This window comes from Cardiocondyla obscurior, linkage group LG16 (assembly GCF_019399895.1).
Source record: "Cardiocondyla obscurior isolate alpha-2009 linkage group LG16, Cobs3.1, whole genome shotgun sequence".
Classification (NCBI taxonomy): domain Eukaryota; kingdom Metazoa; phylum Arthropoda; class Insecta; order Hymenoptera; family Formicidae; genus Cardiocondyla; species Cardiocondyla obscurior.
In genome coordinates, this window is record NC_091879.1 from 1,988,158 (window position 1) to 2,002,682 (window position 14,525).

The window sequence follows — 14,525 nt, forward strand, 5'->3', positions numbered from 1 at the left end:
ATATATAAATATAAAAGCTATTAATTAAGAAACTGATTCAATTAATTTGTTTTATTCTAACATACGCAATTGCGTTATGTTGTATGCTGCATTTGCATGTCTTTTGTGTACGCAGTTCATTAAAAATCTTGCTCCACTCGCACTCAACATGCTGTTTACGTAATCCAATTGATACCATTTTACCAATGGATACACGAGTGAATCAAAATGATAATAAGATGGGGCGTGCATGAATATGTTCAATACGATAAATTCGCGGTATTTGTTTATTTAATTACGATAAGCTAGTGCTGACTGCAAATAACATTTCCTTGAAACGAGCGCGAAGAAAAATAAAATGCATAACGAACAGATACATTAAATTATCGCATGACATGGAAAATTTTTTCTCTCTCTTATGGAAAATCCCAGAAAAAAAGGATGGCAGATAATTAAAGTGGCATGTTTCTCAATAATTTCTCCAACTAATGAAAATATCGCCGTACGTGTAAAATTATATTAACATATTAAAAGTAATAAAATAATGTAATAATAATAGTAAAAAGGAAATAACAGATAAATCCTCATGCAATTATAATTCTACAATTTAATTAATTTACTGATAACTCCTTAAAGTAGTTCACAAATATGGAGAACGACGTTAGAACTTATATATATTTTTCTAAAATACATGCGTTGCGTCATCTTCAAACAGGACTTTTGTTCTTTGGTTTCATTTCAGCCTCGAGGCATAAAAGTCATTAAGTGCGCTTCCTCTCGCGATAATGAATTCGGTATCATCGTCAACGCCTCGTTGATTAACTTTTTATCACGCGATCCGTAATAGGTTTCGCCTAAAAATGTTTTAAGGTCTTTCTACGACCGTTACGTACTATAAAACTATGACTAAAGATACTGAGTAGATTGAACAACACGAGAAAAATGTTATACTAAGAGTTATTATGGTGTAACAGTAATTGTGGGCTATCTTGGAATTATCCTAGCAAGCACATAACATTGCAGCAACATTTCAACGTTATAGCAATGTCACAGCGATGATCCTACCGCGACACTGTATTAATTCTTGATATAAAATTAGTACCGTGTGTGAATGCAAGTGAAGTAGTTTTTCCGTCACAAATCCTTGCGACCTGTTAACGGATTGGTCTCTAGCGGTATTTCTTCGTACAAAGGCTCTGAGTTGTCCGAGTTCGTATGCAGGCGTATCAGAGTCGCCGATGGCCGGTCGTAGTGACCCTCTTGCAACAGATCTGCAATTGGCAGTGGAAGAATTGTTAGATAATTTTAATTTTTAAATTAAAAAAAATCTGTTAAATGGTTATTACAATTATTGTATTTCTTCACATTGTGACGACAAATTTGAGAGAGAAAGAGCAAAAGCTTACCGCGAAAATTGCCAGAAATTCGCAGCCCGATCATAGCGGCGCCGTTAGCGTAAGTGTTCAGCGATTCGATGCCGTCAAGTGTCAGTATTGTTTCCGGTTCCGTGTTGATGGCAAATACAGGATTCGCGCGGATCGGTGATGCTGAAATCACAATATAACATCAGGGAATGTAACACAAAAGATTCGACATTATACAATTAACGAAATCGGTGTCTCGCCGACAGTTTTAAAGAGAGTGCCGCTGTCGGGATGCCACTCTCAATACTCACAAGGCAGAGTAGTGTTTGCCACCCCCGACGTCTTTCCACTATTCGCGCCCTCATGCTCTCTTTCTTTGGTCTTTTCCTCGTCGTAGACGGCAAGACGAATGGTCTCGAACAACTTGGAGCGCATATGAAGGACCATGACCACTGCGAGCGAAGTCAGGCCGAGGGAAACGATCGCGGCGACGACAATCAGAGTGATGTCCAACGAGATCGGCGCTGACGCTTGAACGGCGTCTGTCGCAATAACAAAGTATTGTATATTATGCCAATAAAAATATTAATTATTATACAGTATTTAATCGTGTTTCTTTAATCGTGGTAAACTGTACTCGAAGGTATTAATGTCAATCTGTAACTTCTAAAAAAAAAAAAAAAAGAATAGAAGTCTTTATCAAGCAATTGAGACTTGATCAAAGATCTTAGTGCGAATTTCTTGGAGTGCCTCTGGCGTAGGCAATACCTTTCTGAATAGTTTTCACGTAATCGATATTTGACACGCCTCCATCGTTCTGTCTGCGAAGAGCGTCTTTCGTCGCAAACTTTGGCCTGTCCTCAACATCTCTTCTGCGCTCAGGAACAGAGACCAAAACGATGACCGGCCGAGCAGTGGTGGAAGTATCTTTCGTTCGCGCTTCGCTCGTTAAGATCTCTGTGTCTTTAGGAGGGATCGCGATCGAAATCGCTGGAGGATTCGTCGTTTCCAAAATATAATTCACGTCGTCGGTCCAATCATCGTTGGTTCCTAAAATCAAATTTACGTTTCAATTTCACATTAACGTAATATTTAATTTATTTGCTGCAGTTTATTCAATTAATTTTCTTTAAGTGTGCATAAAATTAAATTAATATTATAAGACTTTTAAATTTATAATAGACATTACAAAGCGGCGCGCTCAGTACGCGCTATTTACTCTCGCTTTAAATCAAATGTGTTTTATCTTTCGTCTAACGTTCAATAGTTTCCCGCGGCTCGAGGGTGATCTCCATGTTCTCCATGTTCTCCATGTCGTTTATTCCTGAGGATTGTGGCGAACGATCGGTGGAACTTTCAAACGGGTACAGTAAAGTGGGCGACGTTTGTTCGGCCGACGAAACGTCGTCAATGCAGCCTCCGGTTACGGCGTCGCACTCGTTATCTCGATTTTGACATGCACACTCGTTCGTACAGCTTGGACCCCACTGCCCTATCGCGCAACGTTCCTCGCATCTGTGGAAAAGAAAAGATCATTTTAGCGTAAAGATAAAAATCGCGGATGCAAGTTTATTAATTAATTTTCTTCGATTAATTAATTTAAGTAAATTACAAGTGATCGATCTAATCGGTCGAATATTGCGACGGATATATTAGTTAGAGACGGGATACATTCAACGAAAGATCATTATTTTATATTCAGCGTATGATGCATTTATTTTATATATAACGCTTTAATTTTCGTGAGATGAATGAAGTTGCTCGACGTCAAGCGTTCGCGGCCGCGAGCAGCGCATGCGCGATGGTGCGCTGTGTGCGTCCAGTTTAGCTACTCCACCTGGTGAAGTCCACCATGTTCCGTATTGCCTCGCCGGAGGTCAACGGTAGTATTTCCGCGCGAACGTCTCGTCCATTTAGGATAGTTTTCTCGTCATTTACGTGTGCTACGTTACATTCGAGTCCCCGAGCCGTTTCGTAACTCGCGAGTGAACGAATGTGCCTAGTTCGATCAAGGTCTGAACAAGCTGGTCAACGATTATCCCAAATGTTTCCGGTCACGGAAATTCTGTAACTTGACGAACAGAAAGATCAGCGATGGAAGAGAGTATCGTCGATCAGTTCGTTCGGAGCACGCGAAATTCGCTCGAAGACTATCTACGAGAATCGCGACGTATTCGGGTCGTATCTCGCGCGGTGCGGACGGCGTCGAGCCATGACGGAACAGTGGAGGGCAGGAGCCAAAGGCAGTCGAAAAATAGGTCAACGGGACTTACGATTCCATCTGACGGTGTACGTGGGTCGCGACTCTTGCGCGCGCGGTGCGGACGGCGTCGAGCCATGACGGAACAGTGGAGGGCAGGATCCAAAGGCAGTCGAAAAATAGGTCAACGGGACTTACAATTCCATCTGGCGGCGTACGTGGGTCGCGGCTCTCGCGCGCGCGGCGCGGGATCATCAGCGGTGCGGCAGCCGGGGGAAGAAGAGGTCTAAAAATAGGTCGACGAGACCTACGACAATATCGCGACCTACAGTAAATTTCGGCGGCGTTCGTGGCTCGCGCGCGCGATGTTCAGCCATACTTCGAGCTCGGACAGCGGACTACGATGCAGCTAGCGGATTTCAATACGCGCCGTGTATTCTACAGGCGGAGAATACTGGTAAGTACATTTTTATATTGATGTAATTATCAAGTGATTATTAAATAATTAATCACGCAAAAATTTGTTCTATTTCAGACGAAGATGCAGATGCGAAGCTGGATGTTTTTCGTCGCCGATAATAAGTGAACGGATTGCAGCCGATTCGCCGGATTATTTCGGAGGTGCCATGAAGAATCGCGCGAATCTGATATTAATCTGGGAATGCCGAGTGATTTGTGTGTGCCATAGGAGGATCCGGTCCAACATGACTGACTGAGAGGAGGAGGAGGCTTCGGAGAGGTGTCTTGCATCGACGGAACAACTCAGGTGAATATAAATTTTTTTTTACATAAAATAAAGTCGCGTCATTAACAGATAACTTGATTTTTAATTTATTTTTTTGTCTTCTAAATTAAAGAGTCAATTAAAGACGCATATTTTTTTTTTGCAAACAATGAGTTTTAGCATCTCTACAATTAATATTTTTTAATCTTATGTTACAGTCAGCCGCTGTATTGTCAACTCCGTTGCTGCGCATCGACCGGTGAGTCGAATAATTTTTTTTTTAGGAGAAAAAAATCTTTGGAACTTCTTTTTAAATAGGACATTATACATAAACAAAAATTAGGAGAGAGTAAGGATCCGATAATGTACAAGTAATACGTTTCCGGAATTGTTTCGTAAAATAACATTCATTTAGCAGTCGCATAATATTTCTTAATCATTTTAACAATAAATAAAAAAAAAGTAATAATAATAATTAAAAAAATATCGTGTCAGAAGGGTTAATAAATGTCGTCATTAATATTTAAACTCACCGAGGTCCTTGAAGTCCCGGAGAACATTGACAGACGCCGTTTATAGGCTCGCAAGTACCGTTCTCCCCGCAATTGCACGCCTTCGTACATTGTGAGCCCCAAGTTCCCGCCGGGCACGCTGCAAGATAATTAAAGCAGTAGTAAAAATAACGCGTTATTACTATTATTAGTTAATATATGAGCAAGCACCGTTTGCCGCACACCGCGAGTGTGTTTTGTATGGTATCGACGTCGCTATTGCGTTACGCGATGTATCTGATCGGCTCTACGCCGCCCACGACCTTCTCGAACGCTCGCGGGAAAGTAGCGGCTTCGTAACTTCCGGGCTTCCGCAACTTTCGAAGCGTTCCCCGATCGTGTTGACGCAACAGTCGCGTGCAACCCGCGAGTTCGGCTCGTTTGACAACGATAACCCAATCTACCACTTATCATCAATCTTGCCGCAACCGTAGATTTTTATCCGGGGACCGCGAAAGAGGACGCGAGGATTTTTAACTTAAATGCCACAAAGGGTTGGACTTAATAATATTAGTAAATTAATATTTCACAAAATTAGAAAGTTACATTTAATTAATTCAAATTAAATATAATATTTTTAATCAAAATTAAAAAAAAAAAAAATTACAAAAGTAATAAATAAAATAATAGACATTTTTGTCTATTTTTACGAAGACCAAGACGGAATTTTTTAGTAACCCTTATTACGTTGATTTTTTACCAATGGCCATTTAATGTCACCTCGCTGCGGCATGTCGATTTTAACGAGATGCGTCGTATACCGATTTCCATTATTACGATTCGCGTGGAAGTGTGTATCGCCGTACGCTGGATACCGTCATTTTCACACGCGTCGTTCTCGCGATCGTGGAAGGTCGGCCCCGCGTTTCATGGAGCGTGAAATTTCTCGTTGCGTTCCGCCGCCGCTACCCGTTTCGGATCTGCTCGCGCTCAATCTCGTTTCACAATCGCCGTCGCGTCCGCGCATCGTCTTATTTTCTTAATCCCTCGATTCTATTTTCGAGCGGCGGAGAGAACCGTTGCGAAATTTGCACTAGAGAATTTTACACGGACCGATTAATTACGCGGGGCCTTCTCGGGGTTTGCCGAAGCTGCGACGGGCCGATTATGCATGTATATATATTCATCGTTGTTTATTGCTTCGGTTAAATATACTCTTTCGAAATGTCATAGCGATTTATCAGCACCCAATTAGCACTGCAAACATTATTCCGTCCACTTTGATAAATAGAAGACGTTGCGAATGTTGTCAGCCGAGGAATTCATTTCAGCCTTACAAAACTTTGCTTTTTTTTTTTCCTGTTTTTTCCTTTTTCTAAGATAGCAGTTCTTTAGGTCGGCCCGATAAGCGCGTCGACAACGATGTAACGCGTAGAAGAATTGCTTTAAATAACTAGCAATTGTGTAATTAATGTTTGATATAGCTTTCAATTATAAATTGCAGCGCACGTAATTTTTACTATAATTAATATAGTAGTATATTAACATGTTTTTAAATTAATAATGATTTTTTTTTTTTAATCTTTCGTTTAACATTATTTATTGCACGCATATCTTAGAACACGAACAAATCAGGCTTTCAATTTTAAGTTAATGAGATCGGTTTTGTTTTATCAAAATTTTATCGAAATAAATTTGGAAGTCATTCGCAAGTCTAGGGTGCAAAAATATATCTCTCGCATTTATTGAGGGGGTTTACCGGTTATTGACTCGATACGACTTGATTCTTCTCGTAACTTACCGCTGGTGCAGTCATCTCCGTGATATCCAGGATCGCATTGGCATTCGTTCGGTGCGACGCACACACCTGCCACACATTTTTCGCAAAACGGTAAGCAGCTCGCATCCGTTTCCCCGTCGCCTCGAGTCGCCTTGTACCCCTCGCAGCATTCCTCCGTGATCTTCGGTTTTATCTCCGTCTGCATTATACGTTTCAAAATACACATTAATTTCATTCAATTAATTTCTAAAAGCTCTACGTCGTAAGACTCGTATAAGTACCGCTTGACCGCTTTCGCGTGCCGCGGCCCTTTAGATTTTAATTGGCCCATCAAGACACCTGTCGTGTCGGAAAAAAAAAAAAGAAAACACTTTTGATTTCAACGCGAGAGCTCTTCCAGAAGCGTTTATTCACGATTTCGGCAACGATTCCTCTTTATTCCCGTCTCATCCGCGTTGATATAATAATTAGACAATTCGACAGACCGACATTCGTACTACCTACGCAAAAATAATCAAACGTGACGTCTAAGGAAAGAAAAAAAAAAGAAAGAAAGAAAAAGTACGTGACGACACATTGTCATAATTTTTTATTTATCTTTTATTTATTTTCCTCGAAAACGATTTCACCGACGACTTCGAGTATGAAGGACGCCGTCGATAAGGCGGCCGTTATGTCACTCTTCGAAGCACCGTGATTTCGATCATCGGCCGCCCAGAGAGTAAAAGTGAGAACGGCTGGCGTGGAATGTGGAGAGGACACGCAACGGCGAGCGAACCGGGCGATCTCGCCGAGAGAAACGAGATGAGTTGCGCGGAGCAAACTCTTCGTAACGCGGACTCGACCGGTCGAGCGGCGTGTAAAAATACCGAAGACAGTAAACAGAAAAGCGACGTACGGGGAGGGAAAAAAAGCAACGCCTGTTTAATTTAAATTATAAAAAAAAAAATAAAATAAAATAAAAAAATAAAAAGTTGACGAAGTCGAATGTTTGACTTGCAAAACGATTTTTTTAACGCGCGTTATTACGCAAAGTCGGCGTCTCCGGTTTTTCAACCGTGCGTTCGGCACGATGTCAGGAAGATAACGACTTCATAATGCACCATTACAAACAAGGTATCCGATACATAAACCGAATTGTACGCAAACTGATTGATGCACGTGTCATGAAATTTGAACGTTCCCCTTCGCTTTCACCCGCGGCGCCGCGAAGGTTTTATTATCTTGATGCGTGTACACGACGGAATTACGAAATTATTGTTGTTCTTCTTAATTCGCTTTTCATAAATTTCATAACTCGTCGAATGTCGAAAGTATAACGCGCGCGGGACGTTAATTTATTATGTCTTGAACAAAGATAAGTAACAAAAATAATAAACCTTTTAAATCGATTAGTTTTCCCCGAGGCGAATAATAAAATATCTCGATAATCATTATCATTAAACAATAAATTATTATTTAATATATATTTAAAATTCTACTTCAGAATTAATGATACAAATTGGATTAAAACTTGCCGTTGAATCGCGCCGCGGGCCTCGATTTCTGCACGCGTAAAATTTACTTTAGCAGTGAACCATTAAGTTAATTGATGAACACGTTCCGCGTTTCGTCATAAATCACTTGGTATTGTAGATCTTTGCGCTACCAGATGCACTGGGACCCGACGTTAAAACTCTTCCGTTCCCACTAAACGCCGTAACCGGCATGATTAATTTGCGCAGCGAGTCTCTCGCTTACGTAACGTAAGATACTCTCTTTCGCGAAGGGGAGAGATTGGTAACTTATTGATTACAATATTACGGTCGCCGTGGGGATCACGTGAAGATACGTTGAATTAACACACAAATGCGTTAGACGTCTTAGTACAAACGCAAGACAATCGTTGCAGCCCGTTGCTTTAATTAAAACAAAACGACGCGATTCGCACGTTAGTTTTCGCGAATAGAGCCGGTAATTAGAAAAAGAAAGATTACCTTTGTGCACTCTAAATCTTAACTGGATGGAAGAGTAATAACTGGTTTAATCAGCTGAGAGGAAAGTAAAGTAACTTTTGCATCCAACCACAATTTTATAATATTCCTAACAATAAATATGATCGACTCGATTATCGATTATATTTATTTGTTAAAAATACCGTAAAATTACAGCTGCCGCTGCAATTTATAGCAACTACTTCCATCAATCTAAATTTGAAGCGCATAAAACGGTACCTACGTTAGGATTCGCGGCGCTTTGAGGTCATCTTTGCGTCGGCGTTGCATTGTCAATTACAATATCGGCTGCTTGCGAAGTCGACGCGCGTACCGTGTTTCGCGGTACGCCAAGGAACCGAAGCCTTCGATCGGCGAGGTGAATTCATAAGGTACTACGTATTATATACGGATTCGACGAGTAGATTTCGCGGGTGCGATAAACGCCTAGGTTGGCCGGGGCGCCGCGATGAAAGCTGTAATTGTTTTGCATCGTAACTCCGCCATCGCGATGTAACACGACGCTTATCTCGCGGGGCTTTAAGTAGGTCGATAGCGGATACAGCGGGTAAATGTTTCCGTCGGGTCTCCATTAACTTACACGAGTCATAAGTACCTTATCGTTAGAAATATTAGAAGTTTACGGTCGATTATAAAATTAAATTAGACTTTTCTCTGCGTTCACGGTGGCTTTATGCTGGTATTTAATCTATTTATGCTGGACACCGTCTGTAAGTGTTAAAGTCTATGATTTTCTAAGATAGTCTACGGTTACTGCGACGCGATAGTGATTCTCAGTATAAAATTTTCTCCGTGTACGACACCGTACTTGGCGCGTGTGTTACGTTGCGAACGTTCTCGTCCCGGGCGCGGATACACGCCTCGCGTTGAAATTTCCATTTTAGGCCGATCGTTTTCCTTCGACTCTGATACCACGCACGGCATGTTGATTACGAAACGCGGCGGCGCGAAGCGAGATCATTTCACTTCCGGTCGATACAGCCCGAGACCCTCGGAGAGCGCGCACGAATTTTCAGAGTCGGGACTTTGGTAGGGCCCTGTCGATCTAATTGGCGAACGAGCGATTCGTCGGGCTTGCGAAATCAGACGAAAAAGTTTCTCCTCGCATCGTTTCGCGGATTTTGATACCAATCAAATAATAAATTACGCAGGCTGAAAAAAAGAAACGCAAAGAATATACAAGTTTTAATCTGAAATTCTTTTTAAATTAGAAAAAAAAAAATTAGAAAATCAAAAAAGTTAGTTTTAAGTTAAAACTTGCATATTTAAATTCATGCAAGTTGTTGTTTCGTTCATAAATGAGATAACAGTTTCAATTTAAGAATATCTTTTTTTTTGTGTAGTTGTGGCGATAAAAAAGTGGAATGAAGCAATTATTACTTAATTACACTATAATCGAATAAATAATAATTAAGTTTTTAATCGTGAGCCTTTTTTTTAAATTCAATCTCTAGCGATGTGTTAACTTATTACATTAACATAAAAAAACTTCGCGTGTTTAAATAACCCGCGATGACTCACGGCTTGATACATGAAAATTTTTATCTTTCAAGATTTCTGTATTTTATCTATTTGATTTATGTAGAAATATTACGTGCTCTTTGTGTTGAAATTTTGCAAATGTTTTAAAAAAAAGTTAATAAAATTAAAATTAAAAAAAAGGAAGAAAAATTTTTTTTTAATTAAAATTTCGGACTTTGACATTCTTTCGTGCTCTTCTCAAATGTATGTAATTTAATGCACATACATAAAGATGACAATATATTACACTTGTTTTCTGCAAAAATTAATGACGCAAGATGTGATTTTTAAATAAACTTGAATATTGAAATCAACTCAAAACTATTCTATTCCGTATTAATAAAGATGTACTTAAGGCATAATATTCGCGTGGTCGATGACATGTGGAATTTTTTTGTACGCCAGTTACGTCATTTATTGGGACTGACCTTGTTTGCACAACGCGCGCCGCGTCTCATCATCATTAATCGGCAATTCATTTTCGTTTCATCGAAAGTATCCCGGCGCCCGTGAATCGCCACGAGATTTTACACCGGCATTATTACGTTCGCGTTCTCAATAATTCGTGTCAATTGCTAATTTAAGCGACATCAATTATATAACGTTTCTAACGACAAATATAATCAACTCAATTATATTAATTTTTTTAATTAATTTGCTCTTTTAATAATTTTATTTAATACGTTTTATTTATTATCAACCTGATTATATTTATTCATTAAACTATTAATAGACACAAGCGACACATGGCGTGCTCTTGTCGCGATCGCTTATGTAGACTTCAGTCGATCTCGCGCCTGCAATTTCCGTCAGCTCCGTTCGTTAACGTTATTACGCGATCAAAGTGCTCGTACCATTTTCGGAATAACATCTTCGCGTGCAGTAACGATTATGATATCTTTCCCGCGCCCGCAGAGAAATTGTCTTCGCCGTTTACCCGGTACGATGCGCCGGCGCGTTTCGCAAATTGCCAATTTCCGGCATTTCCCATCTACGGGACGGGGTGGTGCGCGAAAAGAAAAAAAAAACCCGCGCCGCGGTCTTTTACGCTAAGTCTTTTTCAGCTAATCGCCGGTTTCTGGATTGTTTCGTAATCCCCGGGGACGGGACAGGTTCCTCCTCCTTTCGGCGGGCGGCTCGCTGCCGCCGATTCCGCGTTTCACGGGACGTAATTGCGATCGCCGCCCGACATTCGAGCGCGTACGTGCCCACGTTTCCTTTTTATTTATTTACTTAATCGGACCGCTGTTAATGCGCGGACGGACTTTCCCTGTAATTAAGCTCATATCGCCGGGAGAGGAGGAAAGAGAGAAAGAGAGCGAGAGAGAGAAAGGGAGAACGATGACGCGGCCGCGAGAGAACGACGGAGAGTAAAAGGTAGAGCCAGCAGAAGCGGAAGAGCAGACCGGGTTCTTTTGCGGGCCTGGTGCATGCGGGGCGTTTTGTCCGCGACGCGTGGAACGATTCCGCCAATCGTTTTCCATTCACGCCGCCTGGGAAACGACATTTTTCCATAACGAGCCGTGGAAATGGGGGTTTACGTAATCCTCTTCCGCGACGCAATTTCGCTGACGCTGGAGTAAATTACGAATCTATTGTCTCGTGAACGTATATCTTTTTTTTTTCCCTTTTCTTTTTTTTTTTCGGTTACGATTATGAAGATCTTTGATGAAACGATGTTCTTTCGTTCGTAATATGTTTAACGTAAGACTTACCTTCACACGATGCCGCTGTCGTAGTTCGGTCCACGTTCTCGGGCATCTCGGGGGAATTTGTAGGCACCAGGTGAACGAGTTAAGCACGACCGGCTCGGTATAAGTCTCGTGCGACGTAACCGTGTAACTGTAATGTACGTTTGATTAGCTACCGACTGGTCCGCGATTCCCTTATCGGGCTTACAGCGCCAGGCTGCAAGGTGCACGATAATGATTTATGTGCGCATTACGCGCGTTGCATTGTCAAGGTTTCCAGGTAAATGACTTAAAAAGAAATCGCGTATAGCTTGAAAGTGAATTACATCGTTCAAACCAGCCGCGAATGATTTATTCACGTCGGAATTGAAGGTAAAATTCTTCACCGAGAGAAAAACGTAATTACTCTTCGCCTCAATTATAAATTAACGACAAAATTGAATATTAAAAATATTATTGAATTAAAAAAAAATTATATTAAAAAAATTAAACTATTACGTTTGCAATTTTAATAATTATATACGTCTTGTATATTTTAATTTTAATACTAACTTCTCTACTCTTGTGCACACGTGATCGCCGGTTAACGCGCTAGCGATAGACACTGTTTCGTACGCCACGATCAGGATGAAGAGCCGTGAGATCTGCGAGAGACTCATTTCAATAAAATTGATCTAAAAAAATGTTCCACGGTTAGATTCCTCATGACAGTGATAGTGAATATTAGGTAAAAAGCAACTTTTTGCGGTATACTTACTACAAAGAGTAGAGATACTTTTTGGGTCGCAAGCACGATTTCTTCAACAGATCCCACATCGATAAGACTCCGGTAGTTATCGGCGTTGTACAAGTAAGAGTGATCCTTCCATCCTCTTGTGTATCACCAGCCGGAAGTCGGCTGATCAATTAAATAAAATAAAAAAAAAAAATAAAAAAAAGGGAAGTTATCGAATGAAAAATATCTTATATTTTAGCAGTAAAGGCTGCGTTCAACAGAAATGTCACTTTTGAAAGGAAAATTCCATCGCGTCTCTTATCGCATTGTCGTGACACTTCGTACGGAATACGATCGGAAATTCACTTGTCACAAACGCGCGCGTGACGGAGGACGTCCCCTCCGAAAAGAGTGTTCTCTTCGGGAGGAAGTATTAACTGGTCTCAATCGTGGTGCTACACAAGTGCGACATTGAACGTGTCAAGTGCGAATGTCAAAGTGCGAATATCGTGATGCACAATATTTGCAGGGAAAAGAGTTGATTTTTAACCCTCAAAAGGTTCACTATATATTTTTTTTTTTACTTAAAGTATTTTTAAAAATTGTAACTCCAAATATTAAAAAAAAAAAAAAAAAGAAAATTAGATAGAAGTATAAAAAAAAATTTGTAGAAACTCTAATGTTTCAAAATCGCTCTGGATTACCGAATTTTAGTTAATTTTTGTAACGCGTTATTACAAACAATAGATCGCGAAAAACGAAAGGGATTGAGAATGCGTAAGAAATAGAAGTTTCACGGTTGAATAGAATCGCTACCATGGTACATTAATCCGATTAACTAATACCGATGAAGGCCGCAACGAAATTTCACATATGCCACGTAACGCGAGATGTTTTTCTATCCTTCGTAGTTTCACACGGGACAAAAAGTTCCAGAGAGATGTTCAATCGCTTCGAACGCGTCGACCAGCTGGTTTAGTCGTGAGAATCCGATCTTTTTATTAGAAATATTGCAACAGCCGGTTCTATAGCATTTCGACAGAAAGAGCTTGTCGAAATACGCGTTTTCTAACATCGTTACCCTGAAAGTTTAATTAAGATACACAGCGTTGCGGCTTAATTAGTTCTGTGGTGATTTAAAAAAAAACTTATTGAATAATCGAAGCACCGAATTTCTCTCTCTCAAACTTATATTATATGCACCTGTTTATTTATTGCACTTCGGCATTCCCGAAAAGAGAAGTGACTATATTTTCTTCGTAGCGCACGTGTTATTTCTGTTTGCACACAGCTCTTGCACTATTACAATACGGAAGAGAAATAAATTTACTCCCGTTTAATGAATTCCGAGGGTTAACTGGTCGCGATACTTATGTCTTTTAGCATTTTACAGCCGCCTCTGTGTTTTATGACTTGTACGATTATGCGAGCTCGCTGAAGTGAGACGTCGCGACGGATTTACATACGTCGCAGTTCTCTCGGAAGACATTAATTAACCATCTAAGTAATCGAAATATAAGTTTCAAGGATGTGCATTTAGTAATATTAATTCAAAGGTCGTCAACTTTTTCGCCGACGCAAACGCTCGCGAATTATTTACTTTGGAACCGCTGTATAAATGTCAATATTGCATATATCGTTGTAGGTGCATTAAAAAATAAAAAATATAGTCACTTTTGATCTTAATTATATCTTTATAATATCAAACGTTTAAAGTTAAATAATTTCGGTATAGAACAAAAATAATCATTCTTCTCATTGAGCGGACATTTTTCATAAAAATATATTCGTCTAATCAAAAAAAGAAAAAGAAAAATCTTTTTATAGTCAGTGTGGTCGATTTAATCTTTTTTTTTTACCGCCATAGTCAAGTCGACTATATTTGTCGTTAGAAATTTAACAAGATCACAGGTTTGCGCATGAACTTGGTTTTCGCGTGTCAAAAGTTTGAACGCAATAATACGGCCGGGTCGTATCATCGAATTGATATGCAACAATCACGCGATGTACGGATACGTAACGAGTCTGTATCCGCTTTAAAATTCACTGCGCGCGCCGCGCGCAAG

At 40.2% G+C, this 14,525-nt stretch overlaps 2 protein-coding genes across 3 annotated transcripts in view; both read right to left on the minus strand.

Annotated features, from left to right (window-relative positions):
• Window positions 1-36: 36 nt before the first annotated feature.
• On the minus strand, window positions 37-12,620 carry LOC139109104 (uncharacterized). Of its 2 annotated transcripts, XM_070667922.1 has the most exons (10): window positions 12,502-12,620; window positions 12,297-12,418; window positions 11,769-11,895; window positions 6,560-6,737; window positions 4,801-4,918; window positions 2,602-2,858; window positions 2,112-2,393; window positions 1,655-1,885; window positions 1,386-1,526; window positions 37-1,250 (listed from the first exon to the last, which is right to left on the minus strand). In XM_070667922.1, exons 2-10 carry the CDS (start codon window positions 12,401-12,403, stop codon window positions 1,114-1,116), a joined length of 1,578 nt encoding a protein of 525 aa, XP_070524023.1. In that variant the 5' UTR covers window positions 12,404-12,418; window positions 12,502-12,620; the 3' UTR covers window positions 37-1,113. The 2 variants fall into 2 exon arrangements, with proteins under 2 accessions (XP_070524023.1, XP_070524024.1); XM_070667923.1 differs by lacking the exon at window positions 12,297-12,418 and having other exon boundaries at window positions 12,502-12,612.
• The window catches only part of Ance-3 (angiotensin-converting enzyme Ance-3), a 60,633-nt gene continuing 58,660 nt past the window's right edge, over window positions 12,553-14,525 (minus strand). Inside the window, exon 15 of the transcript XR_011546783.1 lies at window positions 12,553-12,642. The gene's annotated coding sequence lies outside the window, so the exon portion shown is untranslated. The remainder of the gene's footprint in view (window positions 12,643-14,525) is intronic.

Bases quoted from the DNA above. Each gene is read 5' to 3' on its own strand.
- LOC139109104 (XM_070667922.1), bottom strand. From the start codon at position 12,403: ATGAGTCTCTCGCAGATCTCACGGCTCTTCATCCTGATCGTGGCGTAC. The intron at 11,896-12,296 runs GTTAGTATTAAA...CGTACATTACAG, and splicing joins GTGTGCACAAGAGTAGAGAA to TTACACGGTTACGTCGCACG. The intron at 2,859-4,800 runs GTGAGTTTAAAT...TCTTTTCCACAG, and splicing joins CCGGGACTTCAAGGACCTCG to ATGCGAGGAACGTTGCGCGA.